Source organism: Pecten maximus, chromosome 1 (assembly GCF_902652985.1).
Source record: "Pecten maximus chromosome 1, xPecMax1.1, whole genome shotgun sequence".
NCBI lineage: Eukaryota > Metazoa > Mollusca > Bivalvia > Pectinida > Pectinidae > Pecten > Pecten maximus.
In genome coordinates, this window is record NC_047015.1 from 12,193,421 (window position 1) to 12,219,734 (window position 26,314).

General features: G+C 35.1%; 1 protein-coding gene and 1 long non-coding RNA gene across 3 annotated transcripts in view; one reads left to right on the forward strand and one right to left on the reverse strand.

Annotated features, from left to right (window-relative positions):
* Nucleotides 1-14,755, forward strand: part of LOC117325177 (eukaryotic elongation factor 2 kinase-like) — a 30,989-nt gene extending 16,234 nt beyond the window's left edge. The window contains exons 6-13 of one of the 2 annotated variants that reach the window (XM_033881178.1): nucleotides 2,842-3,102; nucleotides 3,372-3,641; nucleotides 4,333-4,356; nucleotides 5,659-5,778; nucleotides 6,499-6,699; nucleotides 7,019-7,143; nucleotides 7,983-8,161; nucleotides 8,466-14,755. In XM_033881178.1, the coding sequence (XP_033737069.1) occupies nucleotides 2,842-3,102; nucleotides 3,372-3,641; nucleotides 4,333-4,356; nucleotides 5,659-5,778; nucleotides 6,499-6,699; nucleotides 7,019-7,143; nucleotides 7,983-8,161; nucleotides 8,466-8,575 (1,290 nt within the window). In that variant the 3' untranslated portion in view covers nucleotides 8,576-14,755. The remainder of the gene's footprint in view (nucleotides 1-2,841; nucleotides 3,103-3,371; nucleotides 3,642-4,332; nucleotides 4,357-5,658; nucleotides 5,779-6,498; nucleotides 6,700-7,018; nucleotides 7,144-7,982; nucleotides 8,162-8,465) is intronic. The other variant, XM_033881179.1, reaches the window with a different exon arrangement.
* A 1,371-nt stretch (nucleotides 14,756-16,126) lies between these two features.
* Nucleotides 16,127-25,897, reverse strand: LOC117325186. Its single transcript, XR_004532208.1, has 3 exons — nucleotides 25,673-25,897; nucleotides 21,678-21,743; nucleotides 16,127-16,588 (listed from the first exon to the last, which is right to left on the reverse strand). It is a non-coding gene; the product is annotated as an uncharacterized LOC117325186 (long non-coding RNA).
* Nucleotides 25,898-26,314: the final 417 nt, after the last annotated feature.

The window sequence follows — 26,314 nt, forward strand, 5'->3', positions numbered from 1 at the left end:
CTATCGCTTGACACTATGCATAGTCATAGCGACCGCTGCTGGGTCATAGCCCCGGGTGTTTACCTGTATTACAATGTGTAGCTTTTGTTTTTATAACGGTACATTGCTTTTTCTCTACAACCTAAATGTTACAGAATTTATGCACAAACATACAGTACGTGATACGATAATTAATCAATCTCAAATACATGTAATTTATGATCGGTAATTAACATCATTAACACTTGTATTGGGTAAACACGGATATCGGCTTTGTAACACCGTTACGTGAAACGACGACTCATTGAAAGATGCAATATATGTAATTAATTACATACACATTTACGTATTAAGCAGTGGTCACAAGAACTGGGTTGATTACACACAAATTAGTCAATAGTCGTCTGATACTTAACTATAAGCGTCACATTGTTCAGTGAATACGGGTTTGATAATTATCGGACATCTTGGGTAGTTCTCGCTGGTGTCTCGTACTTTTAAATAGATAGCTTGGGGTTTCTGGTACGTAAAACTCATAAAAAAACATGGACTGGTGGTAAGTTGTAAAATCCGGGTCTTTTATTTAAGGTATTGAACGTTTGTAATTTCTACTTGTTTGTGAACCTCCGGGACGTGACACATGTGTGTTGTTTGTAGGTCACATATGCCCGCTATAAATAAAACAACTTTCACTTTACATGTTCTTTTAAAAAACATAGTTTATTTTTTACTTTCTACAAAACAAAACAAGAATCATATCAGAAACAAAAGTATATTTATTGTTAAAAAGTCTGACAATTAGACGTGTTTATGAAACGTCCCGGATTGTATATAATCAAGGGAGATAACTCTTACACGACAATTTTTTTGACCTGGTAGACGAAATTCGGCAGTCCGGAAAACTCGTAATCCGGACGGTTTGGACTGGGAACGAAGGTGTTCGGATTATCGAGGGTCCACTGTACATCATTCTTAAATTCATGATATGATTGATAAAAGATACACATTTTAGCATCACATATACAACATTTTCCATAAGTAGGATGTTATACAATGTTGTACAGGCTGGAGGCTAACAACATAGAAATTTACCTTTGAGTAGGATGTTTGTACATTGTAGTAGTCTAGAGGTGGGATTTACCTTGAAGTGTGATATTGTACATTGTAGTATAGTCTAGGGGCGGAATTTTCCTAGGAGTGTGATATATTGTATATTGCAGTACAGTCTGGAAATGGGATTTACCTTAAAATGTGATGTTGTACATCGTAGTACAGTCTAGAGGTGGGATTTACCTAGAAGTAGGTGTTTGTACATTGTAGTACAGTCTAGAGGTGGGATTTACCTTGAAATGTGATGTTGTACATTGTAGTACAGACTAGAGGTGGGATTTACCTTGGAGTGTGATGTTGTACATTGTAGTACAGACTAGAGGTGGGATTTACCTAGAAGTAGGTGTTTGTACATTGTAGTACAGTCTAGAGGTGGGATTTACCTTGAAATGTGATGTTGTACATTGTAGTACAGACTAGAGGTGGGATTTACCTAGAAGTAGGATGTTTGTACATTGTAGTACAGTCTAGAGGTGGGATTTACCTTGAAATGTGATGTTGTACATTGTAGTACAGACTAGAGGTGGGATTTACCTTGGAGTGTGATGTTGTACATTGTAGTACAGACTAGAGGTGGGATTTACCTAGAAATGTAGGTGTTTGTACATTGTAGTACAGTCTAGAGGTGGGATTTACCTTGAAATGTGATGTTGTACATTGTAGTACAGACTAGAGGTGGGATTTACCTTGAAATGTGATGTTGTACATTGTAGTACAGACTAGAGGTGGGATTTACCTAGAAATGTAGGTGTTTGTACATTGTAGTACAGTCTTAGAGGTGGGATTTACCTTGAAATGTGATGTTGTACATTGTAGTACAGACTAGAGGTGGGATTTACCTAGAAGTAGGTGTTTGTACATTGTAGTACAGTCTAGAGGTGGGATTTACCTTGAAATGTGATGTTGTACATTGTAGTACAGACTAGAGGTGGGATTTACCTAGAAGTAGGTGTTTGTAAATTGTAGTACAGTCTAGAGGTGGGATTTACCTTGAAATGTGATGTTGTACATTGTAGTACAGACTAGAGGTGGGATTTACCTAGAAGTAGGATGTTTGTACATTGTAGTACAGACTAGAGGTGAGATTTACCTTGGAGTGTGATGTACATTGAAGTACAGTCTAGAGGTGGGATTTACCTTGGAGTGTGATGTTGTACATTGTAGTACAGTCTGGAGGTGCTATTTACCTAGGATTGTGATGTTGTACATTGTATTATATTCTGCATGTGGGATTTACCTTGGAGTGTGATGTACATTGTAGTACAGTCTGGAGGTGGGATTTACCTAGGAGTATGATATTGTACATTGTAGTACAGTCTAGAGGTGGGATTTACCTAGGATTGTGATGTTGTACATTGTATTATATTCTGCATGTGGGATTTACCTTGGATTGTGATATTGTACATTGTAGTACAGTCTAGGAGTGTGATATATTGTACATTGTAGTACAGTCTAGGAGTGTGATATATTGTACATTGTAGTACAGTCTAGGAGTGTGATATATTGTACATTGTAGTACAGTCTAGGAGTGTGATATTGTACATTGTAGTACAGTCTAGAGGTGGGATTTACCTTGGAGTATGATATTGTACATTGTAGTAAAGTCTAGGGGCAGGATTTTCCTAGCAGTAGGATGCTGTTTAATGTTGTACAGGCTAAATGTTTAGGCCATATAGAAATTAACCTAGGAGTAGGATGTACTTTTTACAATTAAAACTTCGATAATTCTTACAATTAACTTACATATACCAGGCTCTTAGCCACTTCACATTTGAGAGGTCTGGCCACATGCTGATAGTGGTGGATATCCAGGGAGTGGGTGACCTCTACACTGACCCTCAGATACACACCATTGAGGGTAATGAGTATGGAGATGGTAACCTGGGAGCTAAGGGCATGGCCCTTTTCTTTCACTCACACATCTGTAATGATATCTGTAGGAGTCTTGATCTTACTGAGTTTGATCTCTCTCCTTTGGAACTCAATGCCCACAAAGACATCCTTCGTCATCAGGTATGCACACCTACCAATATTTTTTTTTCTTTCTTTTTATTATGTATTGAAGAGTCTTTGTCATAGCTTAATTGATGGTTCAATGTTCTCGAGGTGAAAGTTGATGATAAAAATACAGACTACTACTACATAATATTACGTATTGCTCTATTATCTATGCTACCGCTTCTTCAGTAGAATGCATGTTGATTGCTATATTGCGAGAAAATTCAATCTTTTTAGTGAACGAAATGTAGCAGCGATTTCACAGGACCTTTCACTTGTTGTAGAGAAAGTCTATGATGAAAACAAGGTTACGAGGGGACGAGGAACGCTGTATTTCTCTTTCATCCCCTGACACAAAGATTGATATTACTCGTTTCTTGGAGCGCCAGCGATCCAACTCATCAATGCATAGTGACTCTGCAATAGACGAAGATACAGACGAGGGCATGTTCATTGAAAGTCCATCACCAGGGGTGAGACATAGTCGCATGAGGTTCATCAGTGAATCGGAAAGATCTGACAAGTCTGACAGTCAGTCCTCAATGACAGCAGAGGTACAGTAACTATTTTCATACTCATAGCTTGCTTAAAACTATGGAATTCAAAGTGTTGATAACTGACTTATGTTAATCAAAAGAAGTAATGTAACATAGTCTTGAGAAAAACACTAACTGTTGTGTTTGTTGTCCAAAATTATTCAAATATACTTTAATTCTGTATTTTTTGATGATGTCATATGACACCTTGCTGTATATCCTTGATAATACTTAGCAAGTAGCTAGTCTATTAACAATTCTGAAAGTCTATGACCATGAGAGAACAAGCCGAAAGTGTGGATTACTTTGTGTCTACCCTCCCAAGAGATCAAAAGTGTTGAATTAGCTCTTGTTAATACTCTTCTTGTTTCATACCTCCCCAGAATTATTAGAATAACATTTCTTAGAGGAAAGAATCTTTACTCTGGTATATATATGATACAGTTTAAGGTATATTTTGTTTATTTTTGTAGGAAACATATACCTTAGGGTGTCTTTCTATCTTGAAGGTGTGATTACAAAATCATTTATATGTATAGTATTACCAGTTATGTAATACTGTCTCCATGTTTAGTGTAGACAATTAAATGGAACTCCTGAAGATGGCTGTAGGGCTTTGAAAAGTTATCAGAAATGTTAGGATGTTGTATGGCCATTTATATAATTATGTAGCAGTATAAAAAATGTAGGAAAATCTGTTTGTCTTCAGATTGATGGACATGGTGCGCATCAGGTGGGAATAACTATACAGTCAAAAACTTCTTTTTCACTGCACGCTCTAGCTGCAAACTCCCATTTCCTTCAACTACCAAAGTTTACACATGTGGAAAGCACATTTGATAAACAAGAGTTACTACTAATATAATTGAAAATGTTCAATAAGAGAAGTTATTGTTAACTTAATTGATGCTATTTTTTGCATGGGAAAGATTAATATGTGACACATGTTAGAACCCCATACCTGCTGAATAACCTTCTGTTAAAGTTTATGGTGTAAATTTATCACTTTCACGTTTGGAATTGCAGGTGGTTTGATTTCAAGCCTGTTGATTGTTTTCACTATCAGATGTTATAATTAATATAACCATGTTGTAGTTTCTGTATTATAATCAACAACTGATGACAACACTTAAGATTACAAGGAGCATTTGTATTTACCTGGCCCTAGACAATGTGAATCCAAATTAGAACTCACAAAAAGTTTGTATCATACGAAGAGGTCTGGTACATTATAATGCTGACAACACTTAAACAAAAGGTGGTGTCAACAGCTACACCAAACATGATAATGTGTTGGTGAGTCATCATCATAGGGTATATATGTGTCCCAGTGTGGCCTGTTCTTCTCAACCTATGGCAAAGAATTCCCCAGTCAGCGTAGTTATCTTTTGTCTTGAACCCTTTAGAATGCTTCCAAAGAAATCATACTTTCTACTCTCTGTATAGTATGGTTTACGAGAGCTCTCTACCACTCTTTCTACCAAGAATCTCATATTCAAAACAGCAACTGTAACTGCAACTGTAGTACACTAAGTACTGATAATGTAATTGTTATACAGGTAGTACACTAAGTACTGATAATGTAATTGTTATACAGGTAATACACTAAGTACTGATAATGTAATTGTTATACAGGTAATACACTAAGTACTGATAATGTCATTGTTATACAGGTAATACACTAAGTACTGATGATATAATTGTTATACAGGTAATACACTAAGTACTGATAATGTAATTGTTATACAGGTAATACACTAAGTACTGATGATATAATTGTTATACAGGTAATACACTAAGTACTGATAATGTAATTGTTCTACAGGTAGTACACTAAGTACTGATAATGTAATTGTTATACAGGTAATACACTAAGTACTGATAATGTAATTGTTATACAGGTAATACACTAAGTACTGATGATATAATTGTTATACAGGTAGTACACTAAGTACTGATAATGTAATTGTTATACAGGTAATACACTAAGTACTGATAATGTAATCGTTAAAAATCTCAATGTTTGTTTTATCAGGAGGAACGCGAGGCATTCCAGAGAATGGCGCAGCAAAGAGCTCGGCCATCTTGTGTTGCTATGGAGGTTGACTTCAGGAAACTGATGAACATAAAAGTTGGAGATTCTACATTAGGAAAGGTAAGTGTAGATTTGTATTGTCTGTCCATTCTGCCACCCACCATATTGTGTTTTAGCCTGAACTTTATACTATTTAGATAGATCTGCATTATGCTTCCTATCACAAAGTAACAATTTTTTGTACGCAAATGTCATATCTCAAAGGTCAAGGTCATGGAATCTAATGTACTTTAAGTTAAGTGTCTGGCTCATAACTTTGCCCGGATCTAGATCACAATCAAGAGCATCATTACCAATGATCAACTGGTGTGCTTCAAACTGTGACCATTTACTGACATCAGATGATACAAGTACATTCATTCATAGGTGCCTATTTTAGCTTACCTGATCATGACCTATGTTATGGATATTGTATGCAGTCATCATAAACCTTTCCTTTATAATGCTACTTGTCCTGAATGGTTAAAGGGATTTGGTCCTAACCATTGCTTGCACTCAGAGCTCAATTGTGTATAATCTGTTGGTAGAGGACAAGACCACTGTGATTAATTGATTAAATTGAAATGATACATCTTCACCAGAAAGTGAACAGATTTTTTTGAACATGTGCTTAATAACTACTTGGGCCAGGAGAATCTCATTATTGTATTCATGGGGTGTGGCCTCCCTGGGGGAGGTAGGGGGGCTGACAGGGCTCTGCTGATATTATAAAAGTACTCTGAAGATAAACTAGTGGTCCGTGTTATAACAAAGTTTCAATATATGAACACCCTATCACAGATTCATCATGAGGTGGCTAAGTATCATGAAGTGGGCAGATTTGTGGTTGGAGAGGAGAGAAATGAGAAAGACATTGATTGGGAATCTGCCATATTTCACGAGGAGCATGCTGCAGAGCTGGGAGAGATGGAAGCCATACTGACACTGTCTAAGCTCTATCTTGACATGGAGAGGGAAGTCCTGCTAAACTGTGTTGTAGAGGTAGGCATACAGTTTATGGTTAGGGAGAAGGTGATTGTAGATGGTAATAGGTATATTAAGTGCAGTCAAGGATAAAAAGAAACCAATGCTTGTGAACAGTCAAGGATAAAAAGAAACCAATGCTTGTGAACATAGTTATTTATTAGAATATAAATCGCTTAAAGGAATATATATCAAGTAAATGATATATTTGAGGCAAGCTTAATGACTATAATTGAATAAAAAGTAATATTGAATAAAAAAGAAATTGTATGAGGGTATACATTTTTTTTATTGTATCTTACCTGATTTAATTAGCCATACCTGTACCGATTTACAGAAAAGTGACGAGAACTTCAACATTGGTGTTGACTACATGGTGGAGGCTGCTGAGGCTGGAGACCGAGGAGCAATGATCTACATGGCTAAAGCATTCGAAACTGGTAATGGACTCGGCACAAAAAGGTCAGCACTATTTACGTAATTTATTAACATTCATCAGTGTTAAACATCCTCTGGGCAGACATTAAAGTTTTAAAAATCCTCTGGGCAGACGTTAAATTGTTTAACATCCTCCGGGCAGACGTTAAAGTGTTTAACATCCTCCGGGCAGACGTTTAAGTGTTTAACATCCTCCGGGCAGACATTGTAGTGTTTAACATCCTCCGGGCAGACGTTTAAGTGTTTAACATCCTCCGGGCAGACGTTTAAGTGTTTAACATCCTCCGCGCAGACGTTTTAGTGTTTAACATCCTCCGGGCAGACGTTTAAGTGTTTAACATCCTCCGGGCAGACATTTAAGTGTTTAACATCCTCCGGGCAGACATTGTAGTGTTTAACATCCTCCGGGCAGACATTAAGAAGAGACATTATAATTATACCCGTTATACACTTTACTTAACTTTGTGATATATCATCCATCAATTTGTGAGGAGATTTGTCTGCCAATTTAAGTCTTTTAGAAAAGTTATCAAATATTTAATCTATGTCTATATCTAAATCTATGCCAGAGTTGCTAACCTTCAGACATGGGGGCTGATGTTGATATCTTTAAATATGATTGCTAATTAATGATAACCTACCATTTTAATATGTAATCCTTAATTTGTAGTTGTCACATATAAAATTGCAACCCGAAAGGGTGAACACATGGAATGAGACTGGGTTAGAGTCTGGAATTTGAAGCTGGGGCCTTCAACATTCAGCTCAATCTGTTACTACGTTAAAACTTAGAATAGTTTATGATGACACAGATCAGGGGTTCTTTAGCATTGGTAAGAAATGTAATCTTGTGTGTTTTATAGGTCAATATCGTGGGAGGATTCTCTGTCCTGGTATGAACGGGCTATTGAGACTGACAACCATGATGAAGGAGGCGAGTACAGCTGTACAATGGAGGACCCTGTCCATATCCTTATAGCCAAGAAGGCTGAACTACTCCACAAAGGAGGTCATGGGCTTGAAAAGGACCCATCACAAGCTGGTACATAGCCCTGCCATTACTTTTACAAAGGGAACCTATTACAAACAAAAGATGTTCTTGTTATCACTGTGAAGTTTTCACTCATATTCCACAAATTAAGTCATCATCAAGATTTTTAAAAACATGGTCTCCCTTTCCTTTTCTGTATTAGATACATGTATAGATAGTTTTAAAAACTATAGTTAGAAGTAATCATATAGGACCTAAACTTATATAAATTTGATGACTGTAGTTAAAATAGCATGTTGAGAAATTATGCAGCATCTTTAGTGAAGAAATGTGATGAAATCTTCATATATTGTAGGTGACTTCTACAATGAGGCTGCGGAGGCAGCAATGGCTGCCATGAAGGGAAGACTTGCAAACAAATACTTTGCTTTGGCGGAGGAGGCATATGGCGAGGTTGAGGAGTGAGGGAGCTTTGGCGGAGGAGGCATGTGGCGAGGTTGAGGAGGTTCGGAGGAGGAGGCAATCGGCGAGGAGTGATGGAGGTGTAGACTACTCCTAGAAGCAATAGATACAGATGTCAAGCCTAGCAAATCATCAAGCGTTCTGAAAGAAAAGTGATTTGATGTTTTGAAGATATGTATCTTAATGTGACTGTATTGTCAATTTCTTTTTACTTTTGAGTATGATTTTGTAGATTTGTAAAGGGCTAAGAATGTCAGCTGGTTGTATAGGTTTTGATATGTCTTTTGATGTAATACAACAGCTTTCCAGGAAAGTGTCACAGGTGAAGGTGTTTTGTTAGTGTTTTGTACAAGGGCATACTGAATACATCCAGTCAGTGATTAAAATAGGTTTGATAAAGTGTTCATTCAGAGACAGATGAGTACATACAGAATGTATCCATTTTCATCACTCCCACAGCAACATAAAGTACAGTATAATGGTACCTACCAGTGGCAGTTAAAACAGGACATGTGCTGTTAAGTTGGCACTCAGGGTATCTATAAGAGGACCTGCTAACTGATTAGGTACATATTGTACCTATCACAATCTATGTCAACCCGACGCTATCTTTATACCCTACCACCGACCTAAATACAACTACTACAAATAGGCTAAGTAAGAAATTAAATTCTTGATGACTTTGTGCATAAGATGTGAAGTCATCTTCAGTGATATATTCTGTGATAAGTACCGGTAACATAGACAACATTCTTGTCTCTAATATATACAATGATACACAGATATGCCCTGTGTTAGATATTAGCTGATGAAGATATTTTAAGTTATGAGATTAGTTAGAATTTTTCCTTCATTGTTAATTAACCTGGTAGTTTCTCCATGTTTCTGTAATATATGCCCTATACCATTGTCGCACCCCACATCTAATTTTGAAAATCTGATGGATTTCTTATTACCTGGTCAATAAGGTACTACGAAATTGCCTGTTGGGTGCGAAGTTGACCCTTTACAAAAAGTGAGTAATTCTGTTCTTCCTTTGTACAAATCATGATGTCTTTGCCTCTAAATATATGAAGTTTATAAAACAATTTTTCGTGTAACTCATTTTGATGAAATTGATATTTGTTAACACATTTGTAGATAAGTTTTACTGAAGTTGAGTGCGATGTCATATAATGTTACTGAAGTGTATTATAATGTTGTACAAGTGTATAATGATGTAATGTATTTTACTGAAGTGTATTGTGATGTCATGTATTTTACTGAAGAAGTGGAGTATGATGTCATGTATTTTACTGAAGTGGAGTATGATGTCATGTATTTTACTGAAGTGGAGTATAGTGTCATGTATTTTACTGAAGTGGAGTATGATGTGTATTTTACTGAAGTGGAGTATGATGTCATGTATTTTACTGAAGAGGAGTATGACGTGTATTTTACTGAAGTGGAGTATGATGTCATGTATTTTACTGAAGTGTATTGTGATGTGTATTTTACTGAAGTGGAGTATGATGTCATGTATTTTACTGAAGTGGAGTATGATGTCATGTATTTTACTGAAGAGGAGTATGACGTGTATTTTACTGAAGTGGAGTATGATGTCATGTATTTTTGTTGTTTTTTCATTTAAGTGGAGTATGATGTCATGTATTTTACTGAAGTGAATTATAATATCATATTTTACTGAAGTGTATAATGATGTCATATGTTTTGCTGAGGTGAAGTACAATGGAAAGGATGACTACAGGGTTTCTGTTTTATGTACATACACTTTTGTCTTTGTTGCCATATATTATATACATGCATGTATATTTAACATGATCTGGACACCTGTTCAAACCAGGCGACCAGGTTTCACAGTCTATACTGGACAAAAGATGTGGTGTTTGATTGATTGTTTCTGTGTACAATATGTTATTTTGTGCATAAATATCTACCAATGTATGATATCTGTAACTTGTGTTTATGTTTAAAACATAAAAGTTCATACAAAGAATCAAGATAATCTTGTGTTGACATCATCACATAAAGTTGAAAGTGAAGGGCTGATTGATACTAGAAAATTAATTTTGTAAAACTGGATAAACATACAACAGTGTCACAGACAACAAATGGTAGAAGTCATCACGAGGACCCTGTGGAAGATTAGCTATGCTAAACAGGTTTTTATATCTGCAGTAAATTAAGCTTATTGTCATGAATTTATATGAACAGTAAATACTTTTTGCTTATTATTACTAAAAGTAACATGTATCTCAATAGTAAAGTGTAAAACACTTGTATTTAAATTGAGTGGGTTTTCTGTTCCATAATGTAAAATTCACATTCAGACCTGCACACAAATTGGAATGAGGTGTTATCTTGATATTCTGATTTTTAGTTTGGTGTATTTATTTGATAGTATTTAAGATTTATCTCATTCTCCATGGAAGTTCAGTTTATGGAACATCATTTATGAAGATTTGATACACCTTTAGCAGTGCTAGTGTGAAGTTTTGTTTGTAAGCTTTCCTTAGCTTTGGTAAATTTGAAGTTGAGCTTTGGTAAATTGGAAGTTGCATACCCGTGATAAATTTAGTATGCTTGATAGAATAATGGAAATTTCCATGGTAGAATAACGGAAATATATATTGAATATTGTTTAGTCACATTTTTGCCTCGCTGAAGAAACTTAAACCTATAACCAAATTCACATACCAGAGTTCACCTTGGGGATCGTCTAGTGTGCTGATGTCATTGAACATGGACATGTTGCTCTTGTAGGCCCTGTTATTGGATATGGATATGGTGGATTTGTAGGCACTGTCATTGGATATGGAGGATTTATAGGCCCTGTCGTTGAACATGGATATGATGAACTTGTAGGGCATGTCATTGAACAAGGACATGTTGGATTTGTAGAGCCTGTCGTTGAACATGGATATGGAAAACTTGTAGTGACTGTTGTCGAACATAGATTTGGTGAACTTGTAGGCCCTGTTGTTGCACATGGTCATATTGGGCTTTATGGCCTATTGTTTGACATGGATATGTTCGACTTATAGCTAGGCCATGCTGTTGGAGATTACTACAGAGGACTTGTAGGACCTGTTGAACATGGACATGGTGGTCTTGTGGCCCTGTTATTGAACATGGACATGGTGGTCTTGTGGCCCTGTTATTGAACATGGACATGGTGGTCTTGTGATTGATCTGCAAGAGCCTCTGGTTTAATAGTCCTCAGCTGTCGGTACCCCATTTCATATTTTTTTCATAAGTTTTCTGTGGTAACATGATCTACCTCCTTTTCTATTAATATTTTATGGTAGCACAGTGTAAGCCACAATTCTGATGTTCATTGTGTGGAAAAGAAAGATAATCATATTGCATTCTCTGGTGTTTGAGACATTAATTTTGTATTGCTTCCTTATTTTCCATTTTATTTATATATCTAGCTGTAAATTTAGCAAAAAAGTTCTTATAGAATTAACATGTTTTGAATTGTTTTAATCCTTTCGGTTTATCTTTAATTTCCCTTTAGTTTGGATTTAAATGGTTTCTCAATCTTTCTAAAAATCCTCTTAAGATGAGAAATTAATAAAAAACAAAAAAACAAAACAAAAAAACTGGTGATTTATTCATTTTATAAAAAAAAAAAAAAAATGTCCTTGTGGTAAACCCAAAACAGTGGTCAAAAACCATTTTTGTAAGAAAGTCTGATTTTTTACATGGGTGATGGGGTATGGGTTTATTGTGTTTTGGAAAATTTTGTACATGTTTTTATTTTGTTTGTATAAACCATGGCAGGAATTTGAATTGTTTTTTTTTTTTATATTTTTATTATTACAGCCCTATGCTTTACAAGCATACCTATATTATGTCTCTTGTCATGTATAACATATATGTCATATCATTCATGAAACACTTTGTTGTCCATTGAAACTGATCTCGCATGTAACCTTTCCAACCCAGTGTATATATATGTTAAGATGCTGTTACAGCTCTGAATAAGTTATCTGATTTTTGATTTGCCTTTTCTTTGTTCAAGGCATATGGATAATTGTTGCTATGAGACTACCGGTAGTACCGGGTACCAACACCAACCAGGACTTCATCACACACTCACGTCTTTGATAAATGTTATCAGCAAGATGCTAATGAGTGGACTTTATTCTATTTTAAGTTTATCATTTTGCGAATTCGAAAATAAAATGTAATTTGATTATTTCTTAAGACTTTCAGTAATGTAACCATTATAAGATGCCATATGTAGCATTACTGTTAGATTCTATACTCATTCTCGACTTTTTGCTCTTTTCATTTGTTAACAATATTTTGGATGGGACTATGTTTATATGACTATTTTGTCTCTTTAACCTTCTACTTACAGTAGACATGTATATAAAACTGCCATAAGTATTGTGTTTATATGACACCAAGTTAATTATTTCAAATTATTTTCTAGGTGTCACATTTTACAGAACTGTAAGTCAGCTCTGCCCTGCTATTGTGCAACATTGTAACAGGTTTGTGATAATTTGAAAGTACAAATGTATTGGCCATTCAGCCATTTTTCAACTGACAAAAGGATTGCAATGTTGCTGACGTCATTGATAAACGTGGTGTATATGTAATACAGATGCAGAAAATATAGTTGTGTTACATTTTATAACTAAATGTTAACACACAGGAGAGTGTTTTTGACTACATACCTGACATTACTGTACAATACACTGACATCACCATACACTACAGACATCACCATACACTACACTGACATCGCCATACACTACACTGACATTACCATACAATACACTGACATCACCATACACTACACTGACATCACCATACAATACACTGATATCACCATACACTACACTGACATTACCATACAATACACTGACATCACCATACACTACACTGACATCACCATACAATAGTGATGTCACCATACAATACACTGACATCACCATACAATACACTGACATCACCATACAATACACTGACATCACAATACACTACAGTGCTGTCACCATACAATACACTGACATCACCATACAATACACTGACATAACCATACAATACACTGACATCACCATACACTACACTGATATCACCATACAATACACTGACATCACCATAAAATACACTGACATCACCATACAATACACATTTCATTAGGAATATATATCGCCTTTGTTGAAGACCTAACCATGCAATGGTGTTTCATTTTTAGGTTATATATGCCACAAGATTACAAAATTTTCCAATAGAGCTCATCTCTTCTAGCCTGAGTGTATTAAATTATGATATAGGGAAGTTTTTGTTTTGTTGAAAAATTACTTCATTGGATATTTTGAAAACTTTTGATTATGAATCATAATGTAATAGAAATTTACCATGACAACAGAAATATGATTAAATCAGTTTTGCAAAGTTAAGTCTTCAATGATATTAAAATGCAAAAAAAAAGAAGAAAAAAAAATGAATTAAAATTATGGCTTTGAAATACCTGTACTTTATACAGATCTTGAAAACAACTTTAATTTCAGTACAGTACTTGAAAAGTCATGTGTTTTTTTCAAGAAAGTTAAGAAATTTTGATATTTAGGCCTTAGGTTTTACTTACTGTTGGTGGCAAAATTTAAGAAATTTTGGTTTAACAGTGAGAACACGGTGGCAAAATTTAAGAAATTTTGGTTTAACAGCGAGAAATAAGAATGAATCACTATTTTTAAGAATTATATGTACAACAAAAACAGAAAGATAGTTTGTGATATTTTGGGCATTAATTAGTTGGTCTTCCCCTCCTAACATCTGATGCATTCCGTTTTTAATGTTTAGAACTAATTGTTAATAATATCTAAGATACTGCTGATGTTTTCCTATCTTGTAAACAAGATAAAGCTCAATTTTTGGCATCGTCAGTCATCCATGGTCCTGATGCTCTCAGAACCACGAGTTACTAACAATAAATTGTTGGCGTCTTCTAGAATATTACCTATATAAGCTGTGATGTTCTAATAGGAATCACTGGGTTTGAATGTCCACGAGAAGGAACCTATTAACCAAACCCTGGATAAAAGACCTGTTTTATGCAGGTTGACATAGACTTGTACTCACTTTGCTATATGATGATAGTATGTTTCTGTGTCACTACAGCTGATCTGTCTGAAGTAATTGACAATAAACCATTTAATGTGATCTTGTCCTCTTAATTTTTTTAGGTCACTTCAGCTTTGCTCAAGTGACCTTTTCTGATCACTTTCTGTCGGTCCTTCATCTTTTGTAAACTTTTCATTCAAACCACTTCTTCTCAATAACCAGAAAGCCCAGGGTACTGATATTGGGCCTGTAGTATGCTGGGATCAAGGACTACCAAGTTTGATCAAACGAATGACCTTGACCTTCACTCCAGGTCACAGGGGTCAAATATGCTAAAAACAACTTCTTGATAACCAAGAGGCCTAGAGACCTGATATTTGGTTTGTAGCATTCATAGGTAAAAGGCTGTGATGATTTTTCAAATGAATGACCTGAACCTTAAAAATTCAAGGTCCCAGGGGTCAAATATGCCAAAACATCAAAACATCAAAACTCAGGTGACCGTTCAGGACCATAGGCCTCTTGTTTTCTGGAAACTTGATGTGTTTGTTGTAATTGCATTAACATTTTAGCCCACCATCATTATACCCCCACAACAAAGTTAACAGTGAATATCCATCCACTGAAGTGGTTGAAACAGTTGCACTCAAGAAAGAAGCTAGGAATAGTTTCTCTAGCATGCTTCAATCACAATACCTGGCTTATACACAGGCAAAAGTGCCACACATGTGCCACATGCGTAAAACGCATGAAAATCATATGAAATTTACATGCGTGGTTAAGCAGAAAAGAGCACGCGCGTAAATCGTGCGTTGACTTCATATGAATATCATGCGTAATACGCATGTGTCTCGTGTGTAAATTTCGACATGCGTGGATCATGCGTAGCTACATGCGTAAATTATGCGTATCATATGCGTTAAACGCATGTAAAATCTGTCATGCGAGAATCGTGCGAATCAATACGCATGTGGAGGAGACGAAAAGAGCTACGTGCGTATCTCGTATGTAAATTACGTGTGTAATATGCATGAAAAGAGCACATGCGTAAATCACATGTCCTCTGAGAAAGTCTTGAATTGTTCTAGAATTTCTTCAGAAATGTACTAGATCATTCTCAAACAATTCTATTACAACTCAGAATGTGTCATGTCAGGGTCCGCAGTGGCCGAGTGGTTAATGTGTCCCAACATTGTTCCATTATAACCTTCACTTCTGGATTGTGAGTTTGAAAACCACATTGGACAATTGCCAGGTACTGATCATAGATCTTTGGTTTATCTCAGGTACTCAGGCTTTCCTCTATACATTCAACACCTGACATCCCTTTAATGGCTGTAAACAAAATAAAGCAAACCAAACAGAACAATGTCAGATGCCCAATGGGCATTTTATCTTAAAGTCTAATCAATAATAACAAGATGAAAATTTGTCATTTAGAATCAAAAATATAATTCATTTAACACTTGCTCATGTAAAGTAAATCCATACAAAACCAAGTTGCACTATAGTTTAGAATGTCAGTTTATCTTATGGTAAGAAAGATCAATACACATATATATAAATATTAAAAACCACTATCCATGTCCTTGGCCTTTGCATTACTGGTATAACTTGTATAGAGGAAAACATCACTTTTTCAACAAGACGGAGATACTGTTGTCTTATTCATATTGTTTGCCTCTCCAACATCATTACTTCTAGTTCCAGAAATCACTTTTGCTGCTTGGAGATATTTATGCAGAATCATATGATATACAGTTCCTTGAATCTTTTTCCTTGAAGCTTAACACTGTTGACATGGGTTTCAAAACTGCCGAGCCTTGCCTGCTGTGACTGACTGACTGTCCATTTGCCGAAAGCAGAAAACAGTTTCACTATGTTGCAGATCTGTCTTTCAGCTTCTCCAGATGTCCACCTTTGTTGAAGTTTCTGTAAACAAAATTAAAAGAAATCAAAGTACTGGAAGTACTGTAAACGAACATTATTGTTTAATGCAAAATCAGTAATCTTCTAAGTTTAAAGTTGATAAATTTACTGATATCGGTTTAGGAATGAATTGCAAATAATTTGAAATGTTTGCAGCTGTTGTGATATGATTGTACACATGCATGTCTCTGTAAGGTCCTAATTGAAATTGGAAGTTTGTTGATCTATCTTGGATGGATGAAAATAAAATATGTCTTCTTTCTTTCGGGAAGGCATCATCAGTTATAATACAGCCAGGACTCTGTGACCTTATTGATGCCAACTTCTAATATGCACTAAATTTAGGCTAGTTCCATCGTTAGTTCAACTTAATATGATGAAACACACATAAAGAATTACTGAAAACCAAAACCAGAGCTGCTAATCAAATCCCGGATTAGGAATGTATCCTATTGAAACTGTACTAAAGCATGTATGGTACTTCAAAACAAAAAACATGACTCCTTTTGTGCTGGAATCATTTGATGTTAATAAATCTTTATATGAGAAGATATACTTCTGGTATAAATTAGAGTATTGTAAACAATGTGATAACAACCAGATAAAGACTATTTTCATCGAATAATTCAGCAAACAGGAAAAGAAAACTTCAAGCTTCATTTTCAACTTCAAACCTGATCACAAAGATTACAGTCCATTCGATGGGACGACACATTCCCTATTTATTGTCCTTTTCCAATGCTGATCATCCAATCATACTGAACCACACAGTTCAGCAATGTAATTGCACAAATCACACCTTTATGTGTAGAGAACATTTTTGGGGGTGTTATAAGATTCCATAACTGTATGCAAATTTGTGAAGCATTCCATATCTATATCTATATATATACCGTATGTGTATATATTTACACATCAAAATTGGAATGACACAGGAGATTTGCAAGTTTAAGTTCACCATCAGTCATGGGAGGTTTATGTAAAATGTTATATTTACCGGGGTAATTAGTAATTTTGAGAATATATTTATGAAGCTCTATTCTGTACTTTCTACCAGTGCAGCACTGCTTAGAGAATGGACACAATTATATGTTTTCCAATGTTAAAATTAATCAGATGTAAAATATAAGGGGTTTATTTGACCGTATTTAAGTATTTGAAGTATTTAATTTTTTTGTAATCATTCGCCATTTGAGGCCTAATTGCCGTCATAGTTGAATTACCAAAATGGACCTGAAATCAATATTTTTAAAAGAGAATGATCAATGACTTGAATATTTCATAAAAATAATTTAATACATCGTTTATTCACTTCATTCAGATCTTCAGACACCAAATAATTTGTGAAGTCATATATAGAAATATATGAACCATTTTATTATTGATTTATAGTTCACACAAGTAAGCACTAGATGTAAGCAGTAAGTACATGTATATGTACCGCTATCTACTGGCATGACTTTGAGTACAGTAGACTACACTCGCTTTGTGGATATTGACAGGCTAACATATATTTACATACTAATTCAATTTTAGAATTGTAACTGAAATCTTGTAACAGCATGGCACAAATAGTCATCTGAACATTTGTTTGAAACCCATCAAAAGTAAAAGATATAGAACTCATTGAAAATGTGCAGAGAAGGGCAACAAAACTGATTCCTGGATTTAAAAATATATCGTACCCGGAACGGCTACAACGGTTAAATCTCCCAACGCTACAGCACCGTAGGACCAGAGGAGATATGATTAACGTTTTTAAGATAGTAAATAACATATACGATAGTAGAATAACAAAAAACTTTTTCCAAATGGACAAGATGAGTAGAACCAGAGGTCACGATAAAAAAATATTCAAAAAGCGATGTCGTCTTGATGGGAGGAAACAATTTTTTTCAGTTACCGAGTTATTGATTTATAAACGTTTTTATTCATGAATGTACAGGAACTAATATAAAGCAATTAATTACACAGGAAATATTTATATTATACTATGTATTGATATTGATATGGATATAGAGGCTACAAGGCTGCGTCCATTATTTATGCTAATAAATGTATATTGAAAAATATTTAAGGTAAATATTAACTCATTTGCTTGACTTCAATTTTCAGTTTGAAGTATGGTGTAGTGAGAATTTCAAGTCTTGATCATGACTTCATGAAAATTCTAAATTAACAAATTATTAAAATGAATTTGTTTGAAAAATAACACAAGTTCCACAGCAATATTATATAGAGAATCAATCACAATATATCAGAAGTTATAAAACTACAAATAACAATTAACGGCTGAATATCAAATTAAGTGACTATCACAAGTATTTTTGCATTTGTTTTTAGATAATCCGGATTTCCGTTTTCCGGCTTTAAAAAAATGTACGTAGACGTAGCGCATAGTAAACGTAGCCATGTAACAGCTGATTTTAATCAGATTGACTTAACATGAACTTAACACCGTCTCAGTAGTTCGTCACAATCGAAAATTCGGTCGTGAATTCGGTATTTTGCAAATTATTTCAAAATACTTCCAGGTAAATGAAAAACAAATTCATATGGTCTCTATACACACACCAAAGATTACTATATTGGGTCCATTCTCTCGTAAAAATATCGATTTTGGGTCCACTATCGGCCATTTCGGTAATTCAACTCTTAACGACAATCGGGTTGCGATTCGCAAATGAAAAATTAATTTAAAATTCGGTCAAATAAACCTCTAATATTTTACATATGATACAATTAGGCATTGAGGAACATATATTTGGGTCAATTCTCTGAAAATAATGCCAATTTATATTATAATTAAGCACCATTTCTCTTCGCGTCGGTATTTCCAAGTCCGCTTCACCTGTGGTCCGTTTCAGTAAATATTCTCGTCTTTGCCGAAATAAAAACAAGCTATATAATTGTTCATTTTAAACATGACAACAACTGCCAACCACACGTATCCAAAAATGTTTTTGTTGATATCATCGGAATATTGCCGTAGTTATGAAAAGTCATGAGATCGACAAATCAAATTGGTAGAACTTTTGATTTCCGTAATCTTGCAGTTACCTCCCCTACAACAGTAAATACGTTCCAAGTATCGTTTACAACACGCAATTCCATGCACATAACAACAAGATATTATCATTTGCATTTGATCTATTGGTCATTTTCGTCAAAGGAAAATGGTATATGGAAATCGATGACAACGTTAACGCTATGACCAGTCACCCTGACCACAAATACCACTTTATTGTAAGCCTATACAGTAACCTATGATACAATGTATTGTCTCGTTTGCCGTTATTGATATATTTCTTTCTCTAAATTATAGAAATACACACCTAGTTGATAATGATGTAACATTCTAGAATATATATATTACACATTTAAGTAAATCGCGGACATATTTGCAGACCTATGCTATAGGCCTAATGTCAGCCGTTTTGGAATGAACACGGAGGAGCAAAACTTTCTAAACATCCGGAGACGAATGCGCCTGCGCAATAGTTGATTACATGAATATATTGACCTGGAGTTATTCGCAAAGTTCATGTTCATTTAGTCTTCACATTTCGCTAGCGTTATGCATTTCTCAAATCGTATGCATCTTGAAAACATCTACTGAATACATTTCAATATTTTCAGTAAAACTACTCTATAAAACGAAGATGTTTTTGCACATAAATTATTTGAAGCGTAAGGTCATGGGGGCAGCCATATTTCATTGAAACAGACAGTAGATGGCGTATTGGTGAATGTGGTTACCAAATATGGTCATATTTCTCAGTCCAGTTCTTGATTGCAATAACCGAACATTAATGTTCGTTTAAAAAGTAATCAAAATTGGTTTTTCATGGTACATTCACACATGATGAACTATATTTAATTATGAGATGATAATCAAAATCTCAATAATATGACTACATTACTTTTCAAAATTAACTAGAACTGTCGCCAAGATGGCTGACTTATACCCCCGCAATCTGCAATGGTCGAAATGGAAGGCTTAATAAGATAACCCAGTAATATAGTGACCAGTTGCCATAGCAACCACATTTAAAAAAAACAGAAAAAAAAAAGAAACAAAAGTGGCATGCACATCTACACATGTTCCTCTATATTTGTGAAAAGTTTCATTGAAATCGGCACTATGGTTTAGGAGGAGTTGTCTGGACAAACTTAAAGTTATGGTTCTTATCAGAAAACCTGTTTATAGTGACCAGTTGCCATAGCAACCATAATCTTGAGAAAAATAAAGTGGCATGCACATCTACACATGTTCCTCTATATTTGTGTGAAGTTTCATTGAAATCGGCCCATCAGTTTAGGAGGAGTTGCCCGGACAAAATGCGTCTACAGACGGACGGACGGACGGACGGACGGACGGACAACCTGATTCCAGTATACCCCCCCCCCCCTAACTTCGTTGCGGGGGTATAATTATTTTAGAGAATTAATCACTGAATCATTGCAATGACAGTGTCATATACAGCTTTATGAGCAGAGGTTAAATGCCTTCCCTATATAAAATAAAGTAAATTTTACCCCTTCTCAATGAAGACGCTTGACCCCAGGGTTATGAAATTTACAGTTTTGGTAAAGGACCTCAAGACCTTTCCATCTACGTCTTTGATACAAAGAGTATTTGATTTCAGCTTATCTGGGAGTGGAGAAAAAGATTTTCAAAATTTCAGTCAATTTGACCCTTTTTGACCTGCCCCTCAGGCTTCTCTGTTGTGAGTTTGAAACCCAAGTGGGGTAGCTACTTGGCACTGACCAGAGATCAGTGGATCCCTCGGATTAAACACTGGGTTTTCCAGCGTTCCTTCTCCTCCAAACCCGGTACATCCTTAAATGATATTGGCTTTCAACAGGGCGTAAAAAGAAACCAAACTGACCTGGACGTTGGAAAAGTCAAAGTCAGTGCTTACACATTGATGTTTCATATTTATTATAGAAAATTTATAAAAATTATCACATTTCTTTATGAGCTTGACATGAAGGTAACAGTGATTAAACAAACAGCAGTTGGTTAAGTGTCCAAATAAATAAGTATTTTTCAAAGATTATTATGAAGTTACAAGACATATGTGATTACCTAGACTTGAAGCTGACAGGAGTTCTTACAGCTGGTGTCCCTCTAGGAGCTGGATGTTGAAGATATCTAAAACAAAGAAAACAAAATAGTTTTCAGAAAATAAAAACATAAATTCAGCTTCATTTAATCATTGATATCAATTTGTTTGCAAACTGTATGAATAAATAAATGTTTTTAACCTCTTATATGGTAGCAGTACGTGTATACCACAGGGGCTTGGCACGATTTTCCAAATGATAGTCCATATATATAATATGTATATAGTATCGATACTATATACATATATATATGGACTATCATTTGGAAAATAGTGCCAAGCCCCTGTGGTGTATACCAGTTTTAATAAAATATCTAACAATTGCAGTTGTATCAAATAAGTGAACAAGAGGCCCATGGGCCTTAACGGTCACCTGAGATTTGAAATATTTCAGTTAATTTAATTGACCATTCTTGGCCCCATCCATCAGCCCCAAGGGGTCAGTCAGTACCAATATGTGCATACCATCAACTGCTATCCCAAGCTGATAATGTTAACGAAATAAGAATGAATTCCAATAGAAATCAAACAAATCATAGTCAAAAATGTGATTTCCCTATATAAACTATAATAAAATTTACCCCCTCCCAAGGGGTAGATGTGTGACCAGTGTCATGAAATTCATAATTTTAATTAAGCACCATAAGCCCCTTCCAACTATGAAGAGTATTTGATTCTACCTTATTTAGTTATTTGGGTCTTGAGAAGAGGATGTTTGAAATTTTTTGTCAATTTGACCCTTTTTAGCCCCGCTTATCTGCCCCTGGGGGTCAGTCAGGGCCAACATGTGTATACCATCAAACTGCCATCACAAGCTAATAATGTTAACCAAGTTAGAATGAATTCCAATAGAAATCAAACAAATTATAGTCAAAAATGTTATTTCCCTATATAAACTAATGTAAAATTTACCCCCTCCCGAGGGGCAAAATGTGAGACCCCTGGGTCATGAAATTCATAATTTTGGTAAAGCACCATAAGACCCTTCCATCTATGAAGAGTATTTGATTCCAACATATCTGAGAGTATATAACTATATAGAGAAGAATATTTTTGAAGTTGCAGTCATTTTGACCCTTTTTAGCCCCATACCTCAGGCCCCTGGGGGGTGGGGACCATATAATTCACAATTTCGTTAACCTTTAGCCAGATTTCATTGAATTTGGTTCAGGGGTTTTGGAGAAGAAGTCAAAAATGTAAATTGTTTACGGACGCATGACGGACAACGACGGGCAAAAGGCGATAAGAATACCAGGTCACTTGCAATTGAAATTGAGAGAATAGTTCTGCAATATGAAATGAAAACCATATTTTGTGAAAACTTTTAAAATATTTCAATTTAGTTTTTCTCAAGAGGGAAATAAACTGCGCTCTGAGGCCTGGAATTGAATGCCCTTTCTGATGTAAATATTTGTCCATTGCAGTGATGGCCACATACATTGTGAACTTTTTACATTAGTCCCTGTGCAACTAAGCCAACTATATTTTACCTGTGTGCAGATGACATTTCAAAGAATTGTGATAATTTATTCCTGGTCATTGTTCGAATTTGTCAAATAATTTTCTTTAATACCTTTGTAAATAGATGAAATCAACTTGAATTCAAAAGTGTACAAAAATGTACATGGTTCCTCACCCAAAATAACTGAATATGACTTAATTGAAAATATTTTAGTATCAACTTAGCTTTCTCCACATTGATTTCTTTGTACATGGCAAAAGATATAATTTGGCTCTGTCCAAAGATATAGTCTCAATCAAGGTCAGAGACTTCAAAACAAATAATTTCAAATTGTTAGCATTTGCATATGATGTAATCATGTTTCATTAAAAATTTGAATAAAAAGTCTAATTTGAAAAAAAAAAAAAAAGGTTGATAATGTGAGATTCATGAAGCAAATCATTTGAATAGTTAAATTTGATCTTTCAAAATTATTCCCATCACACAACACAGGCTGAAGTTATTCAATATTTCATTTCGAAATCAATTTCAAATCTTGAAATTTTCTTATTTAAACAATCATTATGACCAGGGACATATCCCTGATATCATGTATTGTAGTGACAGGACCTGATGCATGAGGAACTTTCCAGCTTGCAGTGTACATGTCATTTCAATAGTTCTACAAATACATGTAATTGAATGATATAAGTTCAGAAAAAAATTATGCAAACAAATTAAGAAATGATGCAGTTCTCTTGTTTGATTCAAAAATATAAAGACAATGCTTTAAAATTTATTCCAAAGAAAGATGTTAAAGTAAAAAAAAACTTCAGTGAAATTCCCAAAGGTATAAAGAATGTAAATTCACCACTTCCAAAAACCAACCTATAGCCGTATACCCGTTATTAGTACACATTGTTCACGTCCAGGAAAATTAAATAGGCCTATAAATCTACAGTCTGAGGTACAATTTGACTCTGGGCAGCAAACTATGTACAATTTACCTGCAAACAGACCTGTTGGAACTACATCATTTTCCTTTCCCACTCATTCAATATATATCATAGTATGACGTGTCACTCTTACATTTTATGTAACAGATTATGACGTGTCACTCTCATGAATGTAGGATGGTTGTTCAAGCCAATTTTAAAATCATAAATTCAAATGTTTAAACTTTTAAAAAATGACATAAGACCAACTGCAGTTAGTGTACATGAAAGCTTGATAAGAATTTGCTTAACTCATACATGAAAATTATATTAATCTATGGATGTAAAAGTTCAAGGAGTAGCAGTGTGCAGCCAGCTGGGATCGAACCAGCGACCCCGGCTTACTGGTCCACTGAGCTAAAGGGAAATTCCCCCTAGCTGGAAGCTATAGTAGAAGGCGACCATACAACTATGTACAGTATTTACAATTAACTAAAATTTTTCTACTCCAAATATAAAAATGTGTTTGAAGAATATTATTTTGACCATTTACTGTACATTTTTGAGTGTTGTAACAAGCTTTTATACTACTATATCATAAATATTTATTTCCCTATTTGGAGAAATGCATGAAATTGAAATATAGATTATTTATATTAAGTTAAAAATGCCAGGTTCAAAGTCTGCATGCATAAAGGACGCTTTATATATTAGTTATTAGGTAGAGTTAAATTGATGGAAATGAGCATGACTATGAGTCGCATAAATTTCACATCTTCGGAGTTCTTATTCTATGGCAACCCAGCTGGGATACCTGGGACAATCATATCATTTCAAAAGTGTAAGATAGCTAGTCATAAGCTTAAGTCTGTACCGGTTTACTTTATGAGCTTGGTAAAGGTAAGGTGTGATGACCAGTTTCCATCTAACAATTAAGGGGATCTTTATCTAGTTTATATGACCATGTACACCTGTCCAGATCTTCACACCTTATAAGGTAAACTTTGAAGGAGGGGTCATTATTGGGGTCAGTGTAAGTCACACCCTTGTGACCTGGAAGTGTGGGTGTGTAGGGGGGGGGGGGGGGGGGGGGGGGGATTATTTCTTATATAACTGGCATAAGAACTCCATGTATGACCTTGATTTAATGAGGCAGGAATAACATGAAAACAAAAAATTACATTAACAAAATAATAAGATGATAGGCCTATACTGTATACTTTAAGATAAGTTACATGTTTTATGAGTAGTATACATATGTATATCTATGCGAGCGGTTATAAATCAAAATGTATTTCAATATTCTGCTCGTTCACGAGAAAATGTCCGTGAGCACACGTGCGGTTTTCTGTACATTTGTGACCTCAATCTGGCGATTCCCGTTGATATTTTTAGACGTAAACAATCACTGAGAAAGCTAGCCACATAAAAAACTAAACCGGCTAGGCCTATCGATAACTAAAATTAATTAAATTTGGAGAAAAAAGTATTACTACAGTAAATATAAAATAAACGGGATCTGTTCTTCGTGCATATTTAGCGCCGCCTGTTTACATCAATGTCAACAAACAAGTTTACTTACAAGTTACAGTCAGCGGTACTGGTACTGCCGATGAGCTCGAGGCTACGGGACTTTGCTTGACATTCTGAACGCTGGGTTGATTATTTTTTGCACGCGTGCTTGTGCAAAGCAACATACAATCATGACAAAACATCCATATCTTGGAATATCGTCTCTGATATTCAGATATTGTAAGAAATACTGGCAGTGACAGTAAAATACAACACAGAACTTCAATGAGACAGGCGCAGCAACAAACTTGGTGACGTCACTGGCGACGTAACATCCGGAGAAGACCCTACTGAAAAAAACAACACACAAACGAATTTCACTTACCTATCTGTTATCTTTGTCCGCCTCGTTGGTTACGTGAAGGGAAAAGGATTCGCCGTGAATCACAGATATGTTCTCCGCCACGGACTGCGCTAGCGATTGTAATTCTGATTCTGTCCAATTTGGTTTTCCGCTTTGTAAGTGACAGTACGACTAACCACCCGAATCCAAACGCAATGGATCGAAAAGACCACATATCATTTATTGTGTTTCTTCTTACTTAGTTTAAATTAATGAAACTGAGCATATTATTTCCCAAAACCTGTTATTCAATTCAAAAAATTACTATCTATTAATTATAAGCGGTAAAATATATGAAAATAAATGTTG